Source organism: Dromiciops gliroides, chromosome 5, assembly GCF_019393635.1.
Source record: "Dromiciops gliroides isolate mDroGli1 chromosome 5, mDroGli1.pri, whole genome shotgun sequence".
In the NCBI taxonomy this organism is placed as follows: domain Eukaryota; kingdom Metazoa; phylum Chordata; class Mammalia; order Microbiotheria; family Microbiotheriidae; genus Dromiciops; species Dromiciops gliroides.
This window is the reverse complement of record NC_057865.1, coordinates 296,680,622-296,706,665: the sequence shown is the minus strand read 5'-3', so window position 1 is coordinate 296,706,665 and position 26,044 is coordinate 296,680,622. Positions and strand designations below refer to the sequence as shown.

Genomic DNA, 26,044 nt, shown 5'->3' with positions numbered 1-26,044 from the left:
TCTTGAATGAGAGTCTAGAACTATTTGTCAGTTCAGCCTCCCATAATTGAATGCCCACTCCGTGTTTGGGCTCTGAAAATACAAAGACAAATCCAAACCGAACTCTGCCCTAGAGGAGTGGGTGCCCTGCCTTGGCCGCCTGTACCTCTTGCAGACAGGGAGCTTTGCTTCTTACTCACCCTTAGCCATCTTCCCAAATGATGGACAAGACTCAGGGACTTCAAAAGTCTTTGGCAGGGGTAGCTAGGTGGCACAGTGGATAGAACACAGGACCTGGATTCAGAAGGACCTGAGTTCAAATGTGACCTCAGACACTTGACACTAGCTGTGTGACCCTGGGCAAGTCACTTAACCCCACTGCCCCACCCCCCCAAAAAAGTCTTTGGCATCCAGTGGCAGCCATTTCTGCGGGTCAAAAGTCGACCCGTCTCCCCCACCTGTTAGTATTTTTCTTAAAATACAATGATGCGACTGGCACTCCTTTTGATTCTTCGGTTTACAAGATTTGCAGCATCTCCTAGATCACCGAGACCTGACAGTCAGACCTAAGGAGACCTCTAGCATTTTGGTCTCCATGATCAGAGCCCTGCATACCCCATCTTTGCTCGTCTGACAACTTTGGTTTCTGCCAGCAGAGAACGTGATGCTTGCTTGTGTTATCCAGAGGAGTCACTGGTGTGCAAAGCTTAGTAGCATTGGTTTGCTTGCTTTGTTAGTCTAGTGGAATGGCCATTTAAACTACTGTAGATACGTAAGCAGATAAATTTGGACTTCAGCTCTTAGACAGAGCTATTTTTGGTTAATAAAAATTCTACTTCATGATACTTAGCCCAGTTACATTCTCTGTTCCTTTTTAAGATTCACGAAGAAGATGTGACCCTTAAACTCAATCCAGAGTTTGAAGAAGCTTATAACTTTGAGCCCATGGACGTTGAGTTTACTTTCAATCGGTAAAGTGCTTGGTGAAAATTCTGAAAGCCTTCCTTTCGTTTCCAGGGCCATCTTGCTCTTTCTTCATTTTTCCAGTAAAGTTGCCTGAACTTCAACTTAGGGAAAAGTTTAAACAAAAACTGGTCTTCAGTATTAGGGGACTGACTTTCTGAATCCAGTCACTCCTAGTCTAATGTGGTTGAAGTCAAGGCAGCCTCTAAAACCTCACATGGTCCAGTTTTTCCCCTGAGGTTTTTCCAAGGTTTGGGGGGTTTGGTGGCTCCCAACCACAATTTGATAGCATCTAGTTAAATTAATCCTCAAAAGGAACCTGTGCAAGCGTGAAGATTCAGAAAACAGTAAGTGACTCTTAGAAACGGTGAGCTCATCACGCTGTCATGGGGGGGGGGGGAGACAGAGAGGAAAGAGAGAGAGAAGAGAGCACAAGTGTAGGCCCCACTCAGTGTGGCTGGAGGACCTGGCCTCAGAGGCCCCCCCATGCCTTTCTAGGTAGCAGTGACTTATGGAGCTGCTACTCGTCTGCACTGGGCAGGGGAACTTGCCGGCAGTCTCTTCCAGGACAGGCCCAATACAAAAACATGACACCCTACAGATCTGAAATCCCTGATGGTTGCAACAAAAGCCAGCCAGGCTAAAGTTCTTTCCACGTTGGTGTCATCTACAAAGAATGGTTTGCTGAACAGTCACGTTTCAACCTGGACGTCAATGCCTAGAATAGGTGTCCGAAGGCCTTGTCAGTGTGAGATTCGCTGCCTTCAAAGCTGGTTCCGTAGGAGTTCTGTAGATGAAGTTTAGTATGCTGGCACCTCCTCACGCTTTTTCTGTGCCTAGTATCCATCTCTGTCCTCCCTGGCATCTGTTCCCGATCCCAGGGCAAGCCATTTAGTTAGGGCTCCTCCCAAGTGCCCACTCCAGCCACTCGTGTCTTCCTCCTTCCTTCCCCTCCTGAAAAAAAAAAAACACCTACTGTTTAGAGGAAGATGATGTTTTATAGGAGTGATGGTGTCTTATGAAGGTGATTTGCACCAACATGAATGATCAGTGTCTACAGCGAGGCTCACTGCCCTCTTCCTGAGCCCCCCATCCTACCCTCACGTCCCCTTCCTCCCACTCTTGTCTGGAGCTAGCGAAGTGATTGGCAGTAAACAGTGTTATCAGGTGCAGCCTGCATCGCTCTCGACGTGAATCTGTCTGGCCAGATCTTCCTGGCAGGTTCTAGCTTTGTAACCAGGCCCATCATCGCAATGTCCTTTTTTACACTTTGAGATCTAGATCAGCTCTCCTCACACAGATTGCCTCTCTTAAGCTCACCCAGCCTCCCAATCCCATCTTGTCCTTTTCTGCCTCCAGAAATCGCAATAGAGTTTCTGTCCCTTTTCTCATCCTGAGGCTAAGACTAAGACCCCTGATCAGCTGGATGTGCCTCTGGGGCCTACCTGGTTTTCTCCCACATGGGAATCTCTTTCATCTACTAATTGGCCCCTAAAAAAGTCTCTTAATTAGGGGAATGTGGCAGTAAAGTGCACTCATACGGAGGCCCCATTGACATTTTCTCTGCTCTCCTTTTTCACAGGACAACCAGCAGAAGGTGTCACTTTGCAGTGGAGCAGGCGATACACCTGGGCGAAAAAGGTCAGACCGCAGGGTCTGTGGTGTCCTGTCGCCCCTCTCCTTCTGTTTCTTTTGGGGTCTTGGGTGTGAGCAATTCTAAAATGCTTCCTGAAAATAGGGCATTTTGAAAAGAAATTTGGGGAATTAGACCACTTGACACCCACATTTTAAAACTCTGTTTTCCAAGCTATTTCAGCCATGTTCATCCAGCAAGTGCTAATAGCCAAAAAGAAACCCATTTGCTCTGGTCTCTCTTCCTTTCTGCTCTTGCGTGTTGGTGGGAGTATGGACTCCGTGGGAATGCCTGTTTGTTTTTTGTCATGAGAAAACCCAGGGAAGGGGGAGAACCATGAACAGGATCATGGCCTTTGGGTTGGATCCTGGGGGTGAGCAAGACCCTATGGCAAGGGCTCCCTTGATGATTTCCTGTCCCTCTTTTTTCATTTCGAAAACCACAGTATTATTTCCAGAAAGCATCATTTTACAGTCTCCACAAGTTTCTGGGACTTGGAACTATTTGCAAGATACTGCTATTGACGAACAGTCTGCTCTTAAGCAAGGAAACAAGGTAATCTTTTACTAACCCCTTTTACACTTGGGAAATGATTGTAGGTTTCATTTATTAATCAGCACTATGTAGGGGGGCAGTGTCTGTGAGGGAATGGAGTGCCTGTAAGAATACTGTTCGATTCTCGGCCCAGGTTTATCTGAGTCCAGCTCTCAACGTCTGAGACGTGCTAAAGGCCTCGGATTTCAGGTTGTGGTGGTCAAAATCAGAATGCTGGGTGGTTTGATTTCACCTGCCTAAAAGGAGGGCTGGCCCTCTGTGCTGCTCAGATGCTTTTGTTCCTAATAACATGGGATTGTGTCATTCTTTGACACAGTGCCTGGTATATTTTTAGTATTGATTGATTAATTGATCAGTTGATTGTCAGGGAATGTAGCATGAGTGTAGATGAACTCTCCCCAGAACCTGGTGTTTTGGGGGTCTCTCCTCCCACCAAGGAGCCCTGAGCTGTGCCCCCCACCTTCCCCCCAGGCATGCACGCACCCATGCACGCACAGACACAACCTCCCAGGGCCCCAAAACTCCTTGTTACAACTCTGCTTGTATTGCCTTCTTTGGGCATCTTTTTTTTTTTTTTTTTTTTTTTTTTTTTTTTTGCGGGGCAATGGGGGTTAAGTGACTTGCCCAGGGTCACACAGCTAGTAAGTGTCAAGTGTCTGAGGCCAGATTTGAACTCAGGTACTCCTGAATCCAAGGCCAATGCTTTATCCACTGTGCCACCTAGCTGCCCCCTTTGGGCTTCTTTTTAAAGTGCTGTCCAGCTGAGAACACACTGCTTCTCCCATTTGCACTGAGTCCATCCTACAGGCTTTTTCAGTAACACTGGTGCTTTTCTTTGCTGCTTTTCAGTTTTGGTTGGGTTTTGTTTTCTGATGTGTTTTTTGCCGTGTCTTTGTGGTGTTTCTGTTTATTTGGGCAGGGGGATGTTGGGGAAAATCCTGGATGGCTCTTCTCTCTCTGATAGTGTCATGAAAGGGAATGGAACAATAACAGTAGTTTTGTCCAGTGCTGTCCAGACAGATAAAGCCCTGGTCCTCCAGGAGCACTGCAGAGGATCAAAACAAAGGGCCCGTAGCAGAGCCTCTCTGTCCAGGAGACTGATTGGGGCGGGGGTGGGGGGGTGGGGCTGGCTTGGCTCTTGGAGCCCTGGCTCCCCTCTGGGCAAAGGATGCAGTTCCCTGACTACCTTGTGCCAGCTCCAAGCCATCATTAGGTTGCTTAAGTAACACCTTTTCTGGAATACAGAGCTCTGGGTGTTCTCCCCTCTTCGGTTCCTGTGCCAACTGTCTTCTGTTTTAGAGGGATGTGACTCGGGGTACAACAAGCTACATTTTCATACAGTATAAACTTGGGCTTTTTTTTTAGTTTTTCTAAACTTTTTAGCATTTAAGCACTTGATGGAAAATCTTTTTTTTCAGAATAAGAAAAAAACAAAGGAGCCAAAGGACCATGCAACAAAGAAGAGAAGCACCAGTGCCGTTCCTGACATGGTGACGTTTGCCACGCAGACAAGTAACTTCTGTGTATTTGAAAATTTGCTGAGTGGGTGAGAAGGTTTGTCAGGGACATTCAGAGATAGGCCAGAGTGGGGTCCTCCCGGCCCTCCTCAGGCCTATTTACGAGTTCTTTATGTAGCGCTTCCAGCCCGGGCTGACCACCACTGACGAGGGGGAGCTCTCTGCCTTGTGAACCCCTGCACTCTGTTCTCCAGCAGTGCTGGAGGTTAAGGAAATCTCCCTAAGCTCTCCAAATCTGCTTTCCCGTACCTCCCCACCACTGCCGCTAGTTCTGTCAGCCCTTCACATGTCTAAGAAGCTCTCATAGCCACATGACATCCTCTGTTCTTTGCTATACCAGCAACCCTTAAATGCCATTGTCTTTAGCCTCCCACGCTAATCCCTCTTCTCTGGATATGTTTTGCTTCTGTGTCTCTTCTAAAATGGGACACTCAGAACTGAACTGGGTATTTCCAGTGGGTCCAGAATAGTAGTTCTCTTTGTTTCCTACTAGGAGGATACATTCTAGAATTTTCGCAGGAATCAGAGTCAAACTCACTGCTTATTTTTGCACAGTAGACAACATTTTTTCAAAACTGGGACTGTATTTGCCTTCCTATAATCCAGTGGCCCCCCTCCTCTTCTGTCATGCAGATAACACTGGCAGTGGTTGAGCAGTCCCAACCACTCCTTCTTTCAGTGCCTGACAATGTAGTTTATTTGGGCCGGGTGAGCAGATCAAGGGCCGCTCAGCACTCTCTGATTGTCTGCTGATTTATACTGGGTGTAAACTCCCTATTTGAGCCATTTTTGTTCTGTCTTTCCAGGCAAAAGGCATTCTCCTCTACAAGATACCAGTCCGTTCCATCCATCCTTCTCTTTCTCCTACAATGTCTTTTTTATCTCCTTCCTCATCAGCCTTAGCTCATCCTGAGCTTTTTTGTTCCTGCTATTAGTCTTCTAGTACTTTGCCCCACGTTTGCATTCACCCTCTATTTCCTGCCCTTGTCCTCTTTCTCTCTTTTAAAAATCTCGAGTAACGTGCTCTCTACATGCACCACAGTCTCTTCAAACAGTTTCTTGCTTTCAACCTCACTGGAATTCTTTCCCTTTGTTTCTTCAGAATTTTGTGCTTGAGAGTTTCCCATGCCAGGCTGGGATATCCTAGTCCTGAGCATACGTCCATTGAATTTTAGTCCCTGGGTCTTACATGCAACCTCTGAAATGTGGGTCCCCAGAATCTGGGGCGCATGTTAGCTTGTGCCTAGCTTTTCTTTTCTCATTCACAAACTCTTTGAGAGGCAGGAGTGGCTTTACCCCCAAGGTTTCCTTCATCTCTACAACCAGTTGCTCTCACTGAAAATCAGATCCCCTTTGTTGGTTGGTCTGTTTGATGAAGGATGAAATCATCATTAGAGAAAGTCCTGACGAGTGTCTTTGCTTTCGGAAATGAGAGAGTGCCAACAAACGTCTGTATGATGGAAGCCACCCATCACCACATGTCACACCTCTGTGCCCAGGGCTGTGACCTCTTCCCGGAATTGGAATTACTCCTCTTCTCCTTTGGGTGGTCCCTGGTGCTCCCAAATGTCCTCCCCCCACAATTTGCTCACATATACTTGTTTAATGCTACCCCACCCAAACTCCTTTTAGCCATTGTGCTGCTTTTAAATAAGGTGGCCCCATCTAGAAACATTTTCCCATCATCCCACCACATCTTAGTGATACTTAGGAACTAAAATGTGTCTCCTGGCATTAGGCTCGCTAACTCTTCTTACTCATTCCCTGAACCAGAGCATTTTGGTGTGGGCATTTGAGAGCTTTATCACCAGCCCTCTTCTTGAGTTTGAGCTCTTAAGAAGTTGTGGCCGTCCTCACTACTGTTCTTCCTGCTTGGTGGCTGCTGTCAGATCATCCAGCGTGGGCTATGCATAGGCAGTCCGTCTTCCCCAGCTCCTGGAGTCTGTTTGCTGATACGTTCTCAGAGGCCTTTTGTGCACTCCATTTCTGGCTAGCAACCTGTCATGTCTCTACTTAAACCCTGGTCTGGAAAAACAACAAATTTTTCACCACCACCATCAGTTTTTCTCTTCTTGCCTTGAGAGATCTGCCATGAAGAAGCTACAACCCATGCCCTTGTGGTCTTCAGCTTCATGCCCAAGATTTTGTGGTCTCTGGCAATGCTTTCTAGGTTGTTCCTGCCAGTGTTTGTGCCCACACAAATCCCTGTCAGTTGGTAGTATTCCTCCATTTCGAGAATGCCAGAAAGATGAGAGTCTTGTTCTGGACATGCTGAGTTTCTGGTGTCTGTGGCTCAGATAGTTTGTAGACCCACCTTTGGCTGAGCACACCTCCTCATCCTGCATGCGTCTTGTCCAAGCCCTCCAAGGAGAGGTCCAGCCAGCCTGCTGGCATTGACGTCCTGATGTGGTAGGGAATGTCCTTGGCACTGGCCTGCCCCCTCTTCTAGTCGGGGCATCTCTCTGACATCGCCTTTATGCCATTTCCCTGATAAGACCACATTCCATGGACATAGGTGTTGTGCTGTTAGAAATGAGGTAGCCATACTTTATCTGACACGTCTGTTACTGTGAGTGGTAACTGTCTCTTTTACACTTTGTCACAAAGCTGCCCATCTATGACTTGTTAGATAGTCCTAGAAAGCTAGGCAGAGTGCTTAGCAAATGCTGGTTCAGTGATCTTTTGCCAACTCTAGGCTGTCTTGTGGGAGCCATCCCAGTAACTCAGTCAACAAACCACCCCACATAGGCCTCTCTTAGCCCATCTGGGACATTAATGTGGTACCCTCATTAACTGTCCCCATAGGGTTCTTGTCTTGTTCCCAATAGTTGGGCAGGGCAGGGCCTTGTCCCCCTCTGTTCCAAATACTCACTGGGGATTTGGGGTTTTCTCAGGTCATCAGTGAAGGTTTTTCAGCATGGTATTACTTTTATTCTCAACTGTTAAGAGTGGGCTGTGTTGTATACATAAGATTATGGGGGGGGCAGTGTGGTGAAAGTTGAATTCTGTTGTTTACCCTCTATATGAAACTTTGTGTTTATGCCTTGAGTACACAGTGAATGGAATACAGGCCTCAGAATCCAAAGAGAGTGAATTCTTCAATCCAGTTCTAAATGAGAAGCAGAAACTAGCAGTTAGAAGAATCCTCAGTGGTGACTGCCGGCCAATCCCATACGTTCTTTTTGGACCTCCAGGAACTGGAAAGACAGTTACCATAATAGAAGCTGTTTTGCAGGTAACTTTCTCTGGCAAACAGAGCCCAGGATGCTCCTTAAAAGCAGAAGCAGGCAAGACTCCCGGTTCAGATTGTTGGAGGAGGAGGCAGCAAGCTCCCATTGTCAGCTGGCAGTTGGATGCTGTTCATTAAGTACTCAGGTGTATCATTCAGCAAAATTCTTAACTCTAGGGCTACTTGACAGCATTTAAGGGTCCGATTTCCTAGAAGCCTTTGGAAGATACTGAATTTTCAGGCGGCAGCCTGTTCCATCCCAGGGTAGCAGCAACTTACCTAGAGAAGAAACCCTACTTAAAATGAGTCTAGCCAATATCACCAGGCTGTAAAAACGGCAGGTTTACATGTATAAATATTTAATGAGATCAGTGAATCGATTAAGCTTTTTGTACCTAATCCTGTAGCTCTGTGCTATGGCAGAGAGTGGCAGAGTGGGCATTTTCATTTTAAAGTTAGCAAACAGATGCAGAGATGAAGGGACTAAAACAGCACTCCAGTCCTAGGCTCTTCCCATCCTTAAATCGATGCCCAGGTTTTATGTTATAAGAGTTACTAGTTTGTGGTTGGTTGGTTTTTCTACTATCTGGTGGTATAAAGAGGGAAAATATGGCTTCATGTCTCTGGTGTTTTTGTCTGTGACAGATTCATTCTGCTTTACCGGACAGTCGCATTCTAGTCTGTGCCCCATCCAACAGCGCCACTGACCTCGTTTGCATGCGGCTGCATGAGAGCAAAGTACTCGCCCCAGGCGCCATGGTGAGAGTGAACGCCACCTGCAGATTCGAGGAGGTAATTTTTCATCGTGTGCAGAGTTTCATTCTCCCCTGCCCCCGCCAGAGTCCGCTAATCTGGAGTGTGGGGGATGAGATGTTCCCGCCGAGTGTGAATGAACTCGTGTTTGAGGCCTGAGAGAGCATCTCCTGCCAAGTTAACTCCAAGCACACCGTGTCCCTGCCTCCTTTTCACACTCAGGTCTGCATGATGTGGCCCCAAGCCACATCCCCGCTCTCCTGCACCTGCACTTTTACTCTGGCCAAACTGAACGACTTACTTCCCCCTTCTCCTCAGCCTGAGCTTCCCATTCCCAGCACCGTGGCATCTGCCCTTTGAGTGACCTTTTTTCTTGCTCTTCCCCATTCCCTCACTCTCCCCCAAAGGAAGCCATTTCCTTATCAGTCCCCCAGGAATTAGTATTTACCTCTCGACAGTGCCTCTCTTCTGCCTCATGGGACAGTTGCCTGTGTACTTCTCCTTCCCCATCCCGTGGCACCACCCAGTGAAGCAGAAGGAAGCCCTTTGAGGATAAAGGTTGTGTTTTATCTGTTTCCGTATCCCCACAACACCAAGCTCAGGGCCTCGTGTGTGAATTGTGGTTGAGGCATTTCAGTCAGGTCTGACTCTTCATGACCCTATTGGGGGTTCTCTCGGCAGAGATACCGCAGTGGTCTGCCATCCCCTGCTCCAGCTCATTTTACAGATGAGGGAACGGAGGCAAATGGGGTCACGTAATTCGCCCAGGGTCATAGTAAGTGTCTGAAGCTGGATTTGAACTCAGATTTTCCTTGACTCCAGGCCCAGCACTCTGTGTACTCTGGCACCCGCTAGCTGCCCCCTCATGCGTAATAGTGAATTAACACAGAGAAGTGAAAAGGATTCCATGGATAGCAGTAGGAAACTGAGAAAGGGTTAAACTCCGTTCAGCAAACAGTAAGCAGTGTCCTCAGGGAGCTCAGTAAACTGATGTGAAGCATTTGCTTCTTGTATCCTCATTGACATCTTTATATTTTCCTCATGAACTAAGATGTAAGATTTGAGGACTAAGTTTGCCAGGAAAGGCTGATGACTGAGCAGAGGGGCCGGGAGCTCATGCTCTGTGGCACTTGGACCTCCTGTGCTGGCTTTCCATCAGGACAAGACCAGGGGCGAGGACGGCAACCTAGTAGACCTAGCAGTGAAGCCCACTTGGCCTTCCCCCAGGCTCGCCGAAGGTGGTCCCAATCCTGTGGACTCCAGAGCTTCAGGTGGTCCATTGTATGTGTGCATGTGGTGGCACCAGAACTTCTGCAGTAGTAATGCTGTGCCGGCACTAACAGCCAATGGGCACGGTGCACGGAAAGATGGGCAGAATGCTTTGCCAATTTTATCTCATTTGATCCTCCCAACAACCTTAGGAGGCTAAAGCAAAGAGAGGTTTAAGTGACTCGCCTGTGGTCACATCACTAATTGATGTGAATTTGAATTCAGATCTTGTTTGTTTGTTTGCTTGCTTTTTAAAATTCAGATCTTTTTGAAGCCAAGTCCATTATTTTCTTGGGCCCCTGAGGATACTCATTTCCTCCAAAGCCATACCTCATGAGCGTCCCTGGTGTTCTTATTTCTGGACTTAGCCAGAGGACAGAATCAGTTCAGAGCAAAGGAACTGGATGAAAAGTAACTGTAAGATGCTTTTTCTCATAAACCTGATGCTCACCACTGATTACATCTGCCAGTGGGAAGAATGGGCATGGCTGGGAAACATGCATGTGTAGGAAACGTGCCAGGTGCCACCCATGAAGAAGCTACTCGTGGTTCTCTTGCTTAAGAGCTGCCACTGTCTGGTGATGTCAGCACCCGGCTTCACTAGGCCTTCTTCCTGCTGGTCAGTGCTGTACAGGGCACTGAGTATTGAGCAGCTTCTGGCTTCATTTGGAATTTTGAGCAGAGGTGTTCCCTCTTCCTCATGCAAAGAGGAAGGCTTTTAGCTTAGAGCCCTTTCAGAGGCTTAAGCATCTGGAGGTTTTAGGTAAGCGGGTCCTTCCTTCACTCTATCAGACTAGCTTTAAACCCTTGGCTACATTTTTTCCTGTAAGGACAGGGAGGTCTGTCAGCTTCCAGTGCTTTGGATATAGTTGGGTTTTCTTTTCTTTTCTTTTCTTTTTTTTTTTAGTGAGGCTGTTGGGGTTAAGTGACTTGCCCAGGGTCACACAGCTAGTTAAGTGTTAAGTGTCTGAGGGGCTGGATTTGAACTCAGGTGTTCCTGACTCCAGGGCCGGTGCTCTATCCATATAGTTGGACTTTCTATCCAGAAGGAGAGTTTACCTACAGGACCCAGGTACTTATGGATCACAGCCAGCCAGGCATTTCATGTCTTTGAATTTTGCCATATCTTTGCCCCAGGTCTCTGTTTGACTTCAAGTAAGAACATTCTTGTAATTCTTGCTTTAATTCCTGTACAGAGATCCTGTTATCCAGGCCCATTTCAGGTGGGTCCTCCGCCAGAAATGAAAGGGAGAGGGAAATATTAAAAAGAAAATCTTCCTGGGTCAGGTTGTGTCAGGCTCTCTCTTGATGTAGTCCATTGTTTCAAATTCCTGCCTTTTTGTGTCTTGTGGACAATAATAAGCCCTAGGCTTTGGGCTCCCCCGGTTTTTTGAGCCTTCTTTGGGAAGTAGATTTTATTTAGACAAACAAGACTTCGTCATGGAGGTGATAAGATGTTGGTGTTTATTTCCTAAGAAGTTATGGAACTTCCATCACTGGATTTCTTTCCTTTTTTGCAGGGCAGTGAGGTTTAAGTGACTTGCCCAGAGTCACACAGCTAGTAAATGTCAGGTGTCTGAGGCCGGATTTGAACTCAGGTCTTCCTGAATCCAGGGCCTGTACTTTATCCACTGAGCCACCTAACTGCCCCGCCCCCCCCATCACTGAATTTCTCTGAGAAACCACATGTGGTAGATGATTCAGACATTCAGTGAAGATAACAACTGCCCCCCTCTCACCTGTGTCTGGTGCTCTGGGTCATACTTCCCAAAACAGGACAGAAAAAGCTTGCTGACTGGCTTACTGACACGAGGAGTGCCAGACCCCACGTGACGAAGTGTGGTCCCCATTCAGACAGCTCGGTGCCTGACTCTGACTCCACACAAGGGCCTTCCTGCCGGGGTGCAGCAGTGGCCAGGGAGCTGCCCAGGGAGCAGGGTTTCCTCTTCCCCCGGTGGCGTGGGATTCAGGAGTTTTCCCTAGTGCATGTAGGGGGATCTTCCTTGTTATCTGCTTTGCTGGTCTGGTTGTTGAAATGTCTTTTCCTTTGCCTTACAGTATAGTGGTTGAAGGGCTAGATATGAAGTCAGATACGCTAATAGTGGGTCCCTAGGCAAGTGACTTGACACCTTTCAGCCTCTTTCTTCATCTGTGAAATGAAGGTCCCAAGAGCACCCCCTCCCCAAGCTTCTTATGGGCATCAGATGAGCTAATGGATGGAAAGCACTTTGTCAAGCTCCAAATGCTGAAGAAATGTTGGCTCTCGTCATTATGATTATTATTGCTGAATAAACAGTAGCTCAGTGAGATGGGGGAGGGCATGAGCACACTCGTCTGAAGAGCACTTTGACCCTCAGCATAGTGTGTAGAGGGGCCCCAGGCTACATTATTTCTGTTTACAGGTTACATGATCCGGAATAATGGAAGGTCGTTGATGGCCCCTGTGCCCAGCCCTTCAAACAGTACAGAACTTGTATGTATCCCTTAGATTCCCTCCTCATTTACTCTGTGCAGTCTCCTATGATTAGTGCCCTCAGCCATAAACAAGCTAGTTATTCACTGGACACAAAGACCCCACCCCCAGGCCAGTTTCCAAAGTGCCCAGCATCAGCCCAAGGTCTGCCTGCTCTTACCCCTCTGTAGGCCTGAGAAACCAGAAACAGTTTCATGCTCTTGTAGCTGAATACCATGCTAGGTTTGGGAATAAAGAGACAAAAAAAGAAGCAATCACTCCCCTCAGAGAGCTTGCCATGAAGCTCTTCACTTTCTCTTTTCTCAGCTATCTCTGTAACATTCTAAAACTCTTAGAGGAGTGGGACCAGAGTCTTGTATCTCATCAAGCTTTCACTCTGACTTAATTCATTTAAACTCAACAAATCAGATTCTGTTCAAAATGGAATTTGTAAGAACGTGTTATGTACAGAACACTATCCTAGGGCAGGGGAGAAGTAAAACTACATTCTGTGGGTAGATGCGGCCTAGACAATTAAATAAAATGCCCAACAGAGTGGACACGGTGTCATTTGAAGAGTGAGACCTCTGATGTCTGGTGGAACCAAGAAAGGCCTCGTGTCCAGATGACACTTGAGCTGGGCTTTAAGGTGAACTTTCAGAGTCTGAGAGGCTGTGTGGAGAAGGGCATTCTTTTTTTTTTTATTTATTTGATTTTTTTGCAGGGCAGTGAAAGTTAAGTGACTTGCCCAGGGTCACACAGCTAGTAAGTGTCAAGTGTCTGAGGTCAGATTTGAACTCATGACCTCCTGAATCCAGGGCTGCTGCTTTATCCACTTCACCACCTAGCTGCCCCCGGAGGAGGGCATTCTAACGGTTGTGAAGACTACCCTGCAGAGGCTGGAAGGCGGGGGTTGGCGTGTCAGTGCCCCAGGCCAGGTGGACTTGGCGGGAGTGCATAAAGGAGAGTAATAACCTAGGCTGAGCCTGGGCCGGATGTTTGCTTTCTGCTCGAGGTTGCTCCGGCCTCAGATCTGGGCTTTAGAAATAGCATTTTGGCAGTTCTGTGCATAAGGGACCAGAGCAGGGAGACGTGGAAAATAGACCAGACACAGGCTGAGGAGGCGAGAAGAGCCTGGCCTTGGTTGGAACCTTGGCAGGGAGGGGGCCGAGTCAAGAGTTGTGGCTGCTGCTCTAGGGGGGATGGGAAGGTGGGACGCCTCTGATGCCAGGACCCACAGAGCAGGCCCCAAACCAGCAAAGCTTGGGTCAGAGGTGGGCGCAGGGTCATCATCCACTCCTGGGACTTAAGCCATCTCTCTGCAGATGCTTCACATACCTAATCCTAGTCTCTCCCCTGAGCTCTAGAGACGCCACAAACTGACGTGTACCAGGCACGTTACTGAAAACGGGAACGTAAGCAGAAAGAGGCAGTCCCTGTCCTCAAGGGGCAAGCAGGCTGAGTAGTCCTGTGGGAGCGAGTGAGTCTGCAGTGCAGCCTGGAAAGGAAGGGAATGTCACGGAGGCGTATTAGGATGCGCCACATTCTCAACAGAATTCATAATCGGCCCCCTCCCCAAAGCCATCCACAGTCAGCTTCCACCCTTCTTTCCAGTCTTACGTCATGTTGTTCCCCTTCGTGCCCTTCCGCTCACTCATTCCATTGTTAAACATTTATTAAGTACTGGCAAAAAGAGGCAAAGACGGTCCCTGTCCATTACAGTCTGGGGTGGGGGGCAGTGGGGGTTAAGTGACTCGCCCAGGGTCACACAGCTAGTAAGTGTCAAGTGTCTGAGGCCGGATTTGAACTCAGGTCCTCCTGACTCCAGGGCTTGTGCTTTATCCACTGCACCCCCAGCCCTGTCCATTACAATCTAGTGGGGGAGACAATATGCAAATACATCTATATAAAGCATGTTCTACACAGAATAGATAGGGAATATTTAAGAGGGAAGGCACTAGAATGAAGAGGGGCTGGGGAAGACTTCCTTGTAGAAGGTGAGATTTTAGTTGAGACTTGAAGAAAGCTGGGGAGGTCAGTAGTCAGAGCTGAGGAAGGGAGAGCATTCCAGGCCTGAGGGGTGGACAGAGAGAATGCCAGGGTCAGGAGATGGAACAGCTGGGAGCCATCAAAGAGGACGTGGTGGGGAGGGAGGGGTCAGAAGACTGGCGAGGCAGGCAGGAGCACGCTGTGAAGGGCCTTCCCATCCAGGTGTCCTGCTCAGGTTTCCCACATGCCCCACCCCACCTTCCTCTTCTACATCCGGCCCATACCCCCCTTCTCCTACTTGGATGAGGGGCTTAGAAAGAGCCAGTCAAATGGTGTTCAAAGAAAATGGTTAATGTGAATGCATATTTTTTGTTTTCACAGACCATTAGTGATACTGTAAGACTCTACTGCAAAGATGGGGAAGACGTCTGGAAGGCGTCTCGCTACAGAATCATAATCACCACGTGCAGCAGCTCTGGACTGTTCTACCAGATTGGAGTGAGGTACCTAAAACGTGTGCAGCTTCTGGGGTTCCTGGAGATTGTTCGCATTTTGTAGGGGGTCTGCTCAAGAGGCACCAAGAGACACTCATGAGAAAAAGGCAGTAAAACGTCAGAGAACATCTCTTCCTGAGGCAGGGCCTAGCAGCTATGACAGAAGTCAGCAGATCTGTGTGAGGTGGCCCTCTACTGGGAATGGGGACACAGCCACAAAATAGTCCTGCCCTCAAGGAATTGAGAACTGCGATTTCTGTGTAGCACAAGGGCCATCCTAGGATGGATTGTCGTGTTGGCAAAGCTCATCTTTGGCTTCTTAATACTCGTGTTTGTCCTTCCTGTTCCCAGAACTCCTCCCTTCCTGTTGACGTTAACTAGGAGATTTCCCATGGAAGGCTGTGTGTGGGCATGTCAATAGAACAGCCCACGTCTCGAGTGTGCTTCAGCAAAGATCACCAGAGAGTATCGGACCAAATCATGACAAAGAAATCCAGAGGATGACCAACCCAACCCAGGACTGCTGAGAAGACAGCTGGCATCTTGCAGGCACTCGGAAAGGGGCCTGGTCAGAGAAGCCAGAGGGGCACATATCCAGGAAGCCTACAGCAACTGAACACGAAAGCTCAACACACAGGCTCCGGGGCAGAGAGGAGCTGGCGGGGCTGCAACCAGGGGAGGGGGACTCGAGAGGCCTGCAGCGTGCCTAAACTGCGGAGCTCCAGAGGGCCACGAAAACTGCAGTACTTCAGGAAATGACCCCGGAATTGGGAACAAGTGGAAGACACCAATCACAGTAAAGAAAGTTCGTGAAAGATGACAACTTCACAGCAACGACCAGCAGAGTCTCAGAAAAAATGGCTTGGCCACAAAGTCTGCAGGAGTTCTAGAGAGATGAACCAAGATCACTGAAGTAATGAATAGAAGAACTTTGGAGGAGAGAATTGTAAAGAGAATAAATAGCTCAGAGTAAAAAGTGTTCTATTAGGAGCAGACCTGAGTCAGGCGGGTACCTTGTTCAGATTTAACATTGGCCCACAATGAGGTACTTGTAACCATCCAGCAGTTTAGTATCATCTGTAAGGATGCTCCAGGGCTTGCTTCCCTTGGGTAGACACAGCCCCCATCCCCCATCTCCACATGGAAACCCATCTGGTCAGCCGTGGCAACTCAAAGTCTCAGGACATCTACCAAGGGTGAAAGGTGCAGATTCCACGTCAGTGGGCCTTTTATGTCCTTAGGTGACCAGCAAGCCACATCCTGTATGGGACATGCCAATGAATAGGAATTCCCCAGGTGTATCATCCAGTTACTTCAGATGATGCACTGTGTGAGGGATCTGGCTGTGCCCAAGGCATCATTGTCTGTGATGACCCCTCATGTTCCTGCTGCTGCTTCTGCTCGTTGAGACTACTTTGTATCATGAGACCCACCATCAACTGAGAAGGCTGAGGAAAAGCCTAGAATTTCTGGCTTTTACTCTCCTCCACATTTTCATTCATTAATTCATTCTATACCTGCTCTCTCAGAGAGGCTATTAACATTTTTACTTATTTTTCTTTTGATGTCTTTGTTTTTGCTTTTTTAACTTGGCTTTTTTTGTACAAGTAAAAAAAATCGAACTCTTCTTAAAAAGTCACTAACGTGCATTCCCTTTGATGCAGTGATACCACAGCTAGGCAGGCACATGCCCCAAAGAGATCAGGGGATGGTGGGAAGGAATCATGTGCCTGACAATATTTAAAGCAATACTTTGGTCACAAAGAACTGAAAACTGTTGCTGAATGGTTGAACAAATGATACTTTAAATGTGAGGCAAAGTTATTTTGCCGTAAGAAATTATGAAAAAAGATGGACACAGAAACCTGAAAAGACCTGTTTGAATACAGAGAGAAGTGGGCAGAACCTGGAGAACAATTTATTTAAGCACCACAACACTGCATAGAGAAATAAGTTTGAAAGACTTAACTGTGATTAATGCAATAACCAGAGTGCCAGAGGACCAAGAAGGAATCATGTGACCGCCTCTCTGACAGAGGGAATGGACTCAAGGAGCAGGATGGTCATTGCCAATGATCTATTTTAATGGACCCTGAGGATGTTGTCTTTAATTTGGAGCAAGAAAAGGGGGTGAGGGGGCAGTTGTAAATTATGTGATCTGTTTATCTTGGAATCCACTAGCATTGTTTCCGTTTTCCTAATCACTGATGAGGTTTTCAGCATATACCTTCTTCCTCTCGGAGATTAGGGGCTAAGACTGTGGAAGATGACGATACATACTCAGTTCTTATTTTGGCTCTCCCAACATCTCTTTGTGGGGGCTTAGAGGGGAATAGTGAAGCTTTTTGGTCATGTTTTCTCCTCATTTCCTGAAGACCCTCCATAAAGGCTTCAGGCACTGGTGTAGACCAGCATCTCATGTTTCCCTGGCTGCAGCTTGGCTGAATCCAGTAGATCCTTTCATCCTGTGGGATCTCAGGGGGTTGATGTCAAGCATGTTTCTCATTTTAGAATTGGACATTTCACACACGTTTTTGTGGATGAAGCAGGACAGGCCAGTGAACCAGAATGCCTCATTCCTTTGGGCTTGGTCTCAGAAATTAATGGCCAGGTAAGGTGGGCTTGGGGCTTTTGTTGTTAATAAAGAAGTGTGTCGGGGCAGGTAGGTGGCGCAGTGGATAGAGCACCGGCCCTGGAGTCAGGAGGACCTGAGTTCAAATCCGGCCTCAGACACTTAACACTTACTAGCTGTGTGACCCTGGGCAAGTCACTTAACCCTAATTGCCTCACTAAAAAAACCCAAAAAATAAATAAATAAATAAAGAAGTGTGTCCCAAGACACAGCTTTTCCTTGGGGCACCCAGAACTTTTAAATGTTGTGGGCAACTGCCAATGGAGGATAATTGGTGGGAGTGGTGATGACTGGCGAGCATGGTATGTCTGTCTGAAAAGGCTGATTGAAGAATGCTATTGAACGCCTACATTTCCTTACTTAATTATTGACTATGATAGCCCTCAAGAGTCCCTGTGGCTGCTTATAAGCTTCGTTTTTGTTCACCTGAGGCTGCCTTATGGCTGCCAGCTCCACTAGCCTGGCGATGGAAGCCGTGTCCCATCCACCTTGTTATGTTGCCTGCTTTCCCAGGATCCCTGTTGGGCCTCTAGCAATTGTTTCAAGCGTCAATCTCCTGAACATCATGTCCTCCTGCTGTATACCCTCTGGGGTGGGTCCAGGGCTCTCGCATCAGCTTTTTTTTCATAGGCTGTCTGGGCATTCTGGCAAGTGAGCCTCAGTTCTTCAGACCCTTTGTCAGGGCATTGCTAAGCCATGATACCTAAGCAGCGGAAATTATTTATGATTTTTATCTCCAAAGGTCTTTTTTAAAAGTCCTTAGGGGGCATCTAGGTGGTGCAGTGGATAGAGCACCGGCCCTGGAGTCAGGAGGACCTGGGTTCAAATCCGGCCTCAGACGCTTAACACTTACTAGCTGTGTGACCCTGGGAAAGTCACTTAACCCCAATTGCCTCACTAAAAAAAAAAAGTCCTTAGACTTGGCCGAGTTTTCTGCTCTGGGATAGGCTTCACTGCTGAGCAGTCATTCTCCTGCTGCTCGTCAGTCGGAAGCATGTGCTTGTCATCCAGTCTGCTGCTTTACACACCAGCTGCTGAGCCCACACAGAAGGAGATGGTGCCGCTTCTGAGGGCTTGGAGAACACCGCTCTTTGTTTGTCATAGATTGTGCTGGCTGGAGACCCTATGCAGCTCGGCCCGGTCATCAAGTCCAGGCTTGCTCTTGCCTACGGATTGAATGTGTCCATGTTGGAAAGACTCATGTCCCGACCCTTGTATCTGAGAGATGAAAATGCCTTTGGTGCTTGTGGATCCTACAATCCTTTGCTGGTAAGTTAGATGCCATCTCTCTTTATGAAAGATAAAGTCTTATTTCCTCAAATCCTTTCACAAAGAGGCCATATCCTGGAGACCTGAGTTTGAATCCAGCCGTGTACACTTTGAGCTGTGTGGCCAGCCCCTGCCTCTTGGGTCATTTTGAGGATCAGCTAGGATGCCATCAGCTGTTATCATGACCTAACATCGTTGTCATTGCCTGCTTTCCACCAAAGGTCTTTCCCAAGGCCTTTCTTAACACTCTCCACTTAGCGTGCCCTCCTTCAAAACTGCCTGGCCTTTAACCACTTGGGTATGTCTAAGGTACTGATCTGTGTCCTTGTTTTCCTCTCACGCAGAATCTGAGCTCCTTGTGTGTAGGCCTCCTTACCCTTTATGGTTATCTCTCCATAATCATCCAGTGGTAATAGTGGTTTCATCTGCTTACAGTGATTTCTCCACGGTGTTTGTGATTCTCTGTGATTTTTTCTTTCCTTACTTTATTTTTCATCTGTTGTTCATTTTTTTAGAATTTTGAGTTCCAAATTCTTTCCCTCTCCTAGCTGTTCTCCCCATCCATTGAGAAGGCAAACTATACGATGTCAGTGTATATGTGAAGATGTGCAAAACCTATTTCCATATGAGCCTTATGGGCTTTCTCCAAACCTACCACATGTAATGTTGCCTTGATAGTGTTGGTTTTCGATGGTCCTGCTAATGCTTTTGATAAAACACCATCGGACCATCCAGTCACCCATGTGTAACAGTGATTACATCTTTTCTGTAGAAATAACTGCTCCAGGGGCAGCTAGGTGGCACAGTGGATAAAGCACAGGCCCTGAATTCAGGAGGATCTGAGTTCAAATCCAGCCTCAGACACTTGACACTTAACTAGTTGTGTGACCCTGGGCAAGTCTCTTAACCCTCATTGCCCTGCAAAAAAAAAAAAAAAAAGAACTGTCCCCTGTCACATCGTCTCAAATCATGATGGAGCTACTATTAAACAGAAAATATTCATCTTTCTCCTCCACACTCTCTCTCACTTCAGATGGTCAACTGTGGCCCCCCGAAAAGCCAGTCCACGTTCATATACCAGCCCAGTGCAAAGAAAGGACTAGGAGCAAATAGCTGCCAACATGACCCTTTGCTTCTTTCCCTGCTTCATTAGAAGCATCTGATTTTTACTTAATTCACCACAGAGTAGCTGAGCCTTTTCACATAAGTCCTTCAGCCTGGCATAAATCTTAGGGTTACAAGTAGGGTGTCAGACATGATAAAAATGCCCCGATACAAAATAAAGTGGTTGAGAGGTTCTGAAGAATTTGCTATGATGGCATTTTAATTGGATGGCCAAAATGGAAATGACAATGAATTGTGTTGAAAAAAACATTCTAAACAGAAAATTTAATATGTTTAAATCCGATACTTATTAATACACATGTAAAACTCTCCCAGTAAATGACAAGATAAAAATAGGTTTTATGATCAAATGATATGAACTTTGCTTTAATAGTAAAATATTTTTCAGTAATTCATTAGGCAAATCTTTGAGTTCTTATTCTGTAGGAAGCAATGGAGGGTGAGGGAGGTAGGGGTGGGGAGGACACAAAAGAGAGTCGGAACCCAGTTGGAGCAAGAAAACATGCAGAGCTGTTGTATGTGGCAGATGGATGAGAAGTGGTGGAAATAAGGGAGCCAGTGCCACCTGCTGTTAAAATTGGCATCCCTAGACCCAGAAACAATGCTTTCTCCCCCAGATTACTGGCCTTACGTTAAACGATAGGAACAGTTGCTGGGCCCAGCAGGGTTAGGGCACCACAGAGAACCAGGCTCTGGCCCCCACTTGTGCAAGGACCATTGGAGGAGCCCTACAACCTTAAAGAGCACATTTTCTGTCCCACTGGCTCTTGTCCAGAGTTCCTGCGTGGGAAATGAGTAGAGAAAGCCAGTCAGTGTATGCAAAAGCACTTCTGAAAACACACAAGATACACAAACTCACTTCAGCAGAAATCTCCACAAAGGCGTCAGCAATCAGGATTGTCGGTGATGCTCTGTGAAGAGAGTGAGGTTCGTGTACAGGACCCTACGGAGACTGGAAGGGCCATTTTGCATTTTGCCTGAGGTGTGCACTGTCAGACCCAGGTCTGCTGGCCAGGAACGGGGGAGCAAAAACCAAAAGCTGCCCCAGAGCAGAGGCGCAGTGAGGGGTCTGAGCGCCAGCCCGGGCTCACCCAGACAGCCGTGCCTGTTAGCCGTGGGTGTGGCCTGGCCGTCGAGGACGGGGTTTTAAAGCTTCCTCTTGGAAGATTTATGGAGTCAGCCGTCCTTCCGCCTTGGTGGACAGTCAGGACTGATCACCTGGGAACACAAGCCCCACGGTGCCGAGCTCATGGAGGGTGCCTAGAGGCCCATCTCCTAAGCATGTACCAGGCCTGCTCATACAGACCTTTCACTGTTCTCTCATTTCCTGTCCGTCAGTGACCACTCCACAATTGGCATTAGAAATCCCCAACCCAGAATGAGCAGATCAGTCTTGATGTGATTGAACATTCCCTCTTGTGCCCGTTCCCAAACCAGACTTGTACCTCTCCCTTTGCTAGTGGCATTGCTTCTTCTAGGAATCAGGATTGCTTCAACCTTCTTCCTCCTGATATGGAACCTCAGAGCTCGAAGGGTCCTCCGGGAACCCCTCGGCCACCCCCAGCTTGAACAGGAATTCTCTCTCGAATATTTGGTAATGAGTGCATCTCCTTCCTGCAGAGCTTGAGGGGTGAGGGCAGCTATGGCCACCTCCAAGGAGCTAATTATTACGAAGATTTCTTTTTATTGAAACATCACCTGCTGTTGCTCTAACCTCTGGAACCACACAGACCAAGTGCTCACGCACATGGCAGCATGTGGACACTTCACCAGCCGTCCTGTCCACCTCAAGCTTCTCCAGGTCACACACACCCAAAGTGTGTGACAGCCTTTTCTCAGTGAGCATCCATTCCACCTGCACCCTCCCTGAGAATCAATCCCCCGGCCTCTACCTTCCGAGGCTATTTTTGGGCCAGCTCAGATCATTGGGAAATTTTCCTGAACACTGAGCCAAGTCTCTCCTTGCACCTGGTTCTGCCATCTCCTACCAAGCAGAAAAGGCTGCTTTGTTGCAGGGTCTTGGGTTGTGTAATGCTGTCCTATTCTGTGCAGTCCGAAGTGTGGAAAATTGAAAATAACTTTGTATTTAGCAGGTTACATTCTAAAAATGGTTTCCACTAAGATGTTTTTAGAAGTAAGTTTGGCCCTGAAACTGCTTTTTTCCCTCCTTTCCAGAAAACTTTCCTGTGTGTGTGGGCACATCGAGTTCAACTTGGCTAAACTCTATGTTGGGGCCTCTTTTCCAGGTTACAAAGCTTGTGAAGAACTACAGGTCACATTCTGCATTGCTTTCATTGCCCTCCAAACTGTTTTACTACAAAGAACTGGAATTCTGTGCTGATACTGAAGTGGTGAACTCCTTGTTGGGTTGGGAAAAATTGCCCAAGAAAGGCTTCCCTCTGATTTTCCATGGCATGAGGGTAGGTTTAAAAAAAGATTCCTAACATACAGTGAGAACAGCTGAGGGGGCACAGGGGAAGGAAGCTGGGTTCTGCTGCATGGACATTATCTTGTGTGTGATGGCATTCGGTTAGACTAAATGTGTCCTTGAACACAGTGTGGAGTCCATTCTGTGCGCATAGCCATGTACTTAGACGTCTATGCCCTGCATGGAAGCCAGCCCTCCGTAAAGCACCAGCTGTGATCACTAGGGAAGTGCTAGTCACCAGAGGTTTCCAGCAGAAGCTTCGTGACCCCCTCTTCCCTAGGATGTGGTAGAAAGGTTTACTCTGTTGAACTCAGTGACCTCCAAGACCCTTTCTGACTTAAGGTTTTACTATGCTATGAGGTTTGAAAGGCAGGACAAGACTAGATTCTACTCCAGAAGTCATTTATTAAGCACCTGCTGTGTACTAGACACAGGACTAGGCACCGTGGATAGAAAGACAAACAAAAAAACAGTCCCTGTCCTCAGAGAATTTACATCATATCCAGGGAGTAAAACACGTACAAACAGCTCAAGTGCTCTTATGATCATTTGAGAAGAGAAGAAGTACTAACGACCAAGGCGGGAGGCGGGGCGGGGTCAGGAAAGGCCACGGTGCAAACCAAGACTGAAAAGTTTCAACTTGTCTAATATCATACAACTATCAAGGCTGAATCTTGAATGGAGCAAGGGATCCTGAGGGGTAGTGACAAGGAAGGGGAACATCCCAGGCATGGGGACAGCCTGGGCAAAGAAGGTGCCCACCATCTCCACCCCTACTGCACTGCTGGGGCAAGCAAGCTACCCTAGGCCTTCTGAAGGACAGTCAGGACCCCGAGGGGGCCAGGCAGCTCCACCTCCCCATACCACACCTTACTTCAGACATGATGGATGGCCCAGGATCCTGAGCCCAGGCCCACTAGGCCTTTGCAGCCATCACTAAGTAGAGAAAGGGCCCACTCACTTGACCCATGGGCTCCTCATTGCCCATTAGTACCTCTCATAACCTTTCTAGTTTTGAGCCTGCCAGCAGCACTGGGGGGGGGGGGGCGGTGTCTGTTGGATCCCTGGGATCAGATTCCCACCATTGGAGCTGTTGGAGTGAATGTAATAACCAAATAAAAGGGAAGATGGCCCTGGACAGAAGTGTGGGTCAGGGCAGGCTCAGGATGATGAGAGCTGGGAGCAAGAGAGAAGCAGCTTTGGAGACAATTGGTCTGACTGCCATGACAGTTGTGTTGTGGGTGTAGTCTGGACACTGCCTGGGACTGCGTGAATGGCCATGGTGGCACAGACTCTTCAAGGATGCAGGGGCTTCAGCCAGGAGAACACACCTCTTTGTACGTGGTGACTCCAGATTGAATGTTTCTATACTAGTGGTCGAATCATCGCTTAGCTAAAGGTCCTATAGCAAAAGATGGAAGGAAGGGATGCTTGAGGTCCGTCAGGGTATTAGTCGTGTTATCCTTCATGATTGTTCTTCTCTTTCCACTCGTACCTTTTCATGTAGGGCGGCGAAACACGCGAAGGAAGGAGTCCATCGTGGTTCAATCCAGCCGAAGCAGTCCAAGTGATGCGCTATTGCTGCCTCCTCACAAAACACATCTCCAGCATCGTGTCAGTGATGGACATTGGTGTGATCACCCCCTATAGGAAGCAGGTATGAGCAGCCTCCTTCAGGACAGTCCCGCTCTCAAAGGCTTTCTGCAGGACCCTGCCCAAGCGGTCATCTCTCAAACACCCACTTGTCCTGTGCCACTGACTTCTTCACTCCTCTGCTCCATATTAGCCATGTGTAGGGATGGTCACATACCAGATCTGGCCATTACTCACAAGTCATTCCACTTCTGTAATGGGAACAAAACACTGTGTGACCACAACTCTATTGTTCTACCTCTGCCTATGCTTTCCTCTTTTTTTTTTTTTTTGGTGAGGCAATTGGGGTTAAGTGACTTACCCAGGATCACACAGCTAGTAAGTGTCAAGTATCTGAGGTCGGATTTGAACTCACTATGCTTTCCTCTTACTGAGACCTTCAGTCCCCAAATCTGCAGGACCTTCTTCTGTGGCTGCCTTCCTCCCTCTTCAGCTATTTCAGCTCTGCATTGACCTCTGCTCTTGGATCCTTTGCCCCCTTGTCCACATCGTTCAACCTCAGCTGCAGCTCATTCCTACCCTCTCTCTTTGGTCCCTGCCCCTGCACTGCTGAACAGGCAGCTGAGAAGGGCCTACAGCTCTGCTGACGTCACACATTGGTGTTGTCTAACCTCATGTAATGGTGGGAGAAATGGGGTACGGGTTAGATCTGGGGTTGGGGTTCTTAGGAATTCCTCTTTAAAGAATTATACCCTTTTGCACACAAAAGTAGTTAGAATAAGGTGATAGTTTATTTAGGAGCAAGGGAAGGCAAGGGTGGGGGGAGGGAAACCATGAAAGAAATCCTTGGACTTTCATGGGGAGATTGGCATAAAGCACATGGCTCAGAGGTACCAAATCTCCTCGAACAGGAGACTGGAAGGTACTTTTATAGAGGACTGATGGGGGGGGGGGAACCATCTGCCCGTCAAAAGTTCCTCTAGTGAGAGAGGACCATCCCCCACTGGTAGTGACTGGAGGAATTGGGTGAGGGGTGGCTACGGATCCCTCTTCAGAACGCAAAGGCCTCGGCCACACCCAAACTTATCTCCCCAGGGTAAGGGAGACCAGAATGAAGGGTAGGAATCCGAAGCTAGCTCAGTCGGATTTGGTTCAGCTTATCTCTCTAGGCGTTATCTGTCCTCTGGTTTAGTTTCTCAAGGAGAAGGTTCCTTGATGTGCCCCCAGAGAACTTCTGGGGTGCTCTGCACCCCATGACACTCATCTTTTTATTGCCTGCCTCCATCTTCACGGAAGCTTGTCCAAATCTTTTTCTTCCTAAAGCCCACCTTTCCTCCCACCTTCCCTCTCTCAGGCCATTCTGTGTGAGACGCCCTTTCCCCCATTCTTCTTATCCCCAGACACCCGCAGTCTCCCACTCTCATCCTTTCACCCAGTATCTGACAAAGGGGCTCCTTCTCCTTCCCAAGGCCAACCCCACTCCATGGGCACTTGATCCCAACCCCCTCTCATTTTCTTCAACAGATCGCATCCTCGTCCACTTTCCCCCTTCTCTGGTCTTCGGATTCTCCCTTTGAGTTTGTTTCTTCCCTGTTGCTTTTGGCTCTTGTTGTTCACTTGTTCAGTCGTGTCTGACTCGCTGTAGCCCCATTTGGGGTTCTCTTGGCAAAGATACTGGAAGGGTTTGCCATTTTCTTCTCCAGCTCATTGTACAAATGATCAAACTGATAGAAACAGGGTGAAGTGACCCCACAGCTAGTAAGTGCTTGAGGCCAGATTTGAACTCGGGACTTCCTAACTCCAGTTCCTGCGCTATATCCACAGTGTCACCAAGATGCCCTAGTAGTTATCTTCAGACAAGTCTACATCTTCATCACCCTTAAAAATCTGTTTTAGACCCTTTCATCCCCTCAAATTTCAGCCCTCTCCTCCCTCTCTTAGCTGATCACTCATGCAAATCTGCATTCTGAGATCATCATTCCCCTGGAGCTGCTCTCACCAAAGCTACCAGTGATTTCTTAGTTGCCAGGTCTGATGGTCTTTTCTTAGTTGTCGTCTTCCTTCTCGACCTTTCTGCTGCCTTTGACCCTGGTGGCCGCCTTCTCCTGGATCCTCCTTGTTCTGCGAGCGTCCACAGCACTACTCTCTTCTCACAGCTTTGTTG

At 47.8% G+C, this 26,044-nt stretch overlaps 1 protein-coding gene across 1 annotated transcript in view; it reads left to right on the top strand.

Moving 5' to 3' along the window:
• MOV10L1 (Mov10 like RISC complex RNA helicase 1) overlaps positions 1-26,044 on the top strand; it is a 59,195-nt gene that overhangs the window by 24,167 nt on the left and 8,984 nt on the right. Inside the window, 11 exon segments of the mRNA XM_043967737.1 lie at positions 859-950; positions 2,525-2,583; positions 3,021-3,130; positions 4,549-4,642; positions 7,704-7,882; positions 8,522-8,668; positions 14,721-14,842; positions 17,345-17,444; positions 18,570-18,734; positions 22,106-22,279; positions 23,795-23,944. Coding sequence (XP_043823672.1) covers positions 859-950; positions 2,525-2,583; positions 3,021-3,130; positions 4,549-4,642; positions 7,704-7,882; positions 8,522-8,668; positions 14,721-14,842; positions 17,345-17,444; positions 18,570-18,734; positions 22,106-22,279; positions 23,795-23,944 — 1,392 coding nt within the window.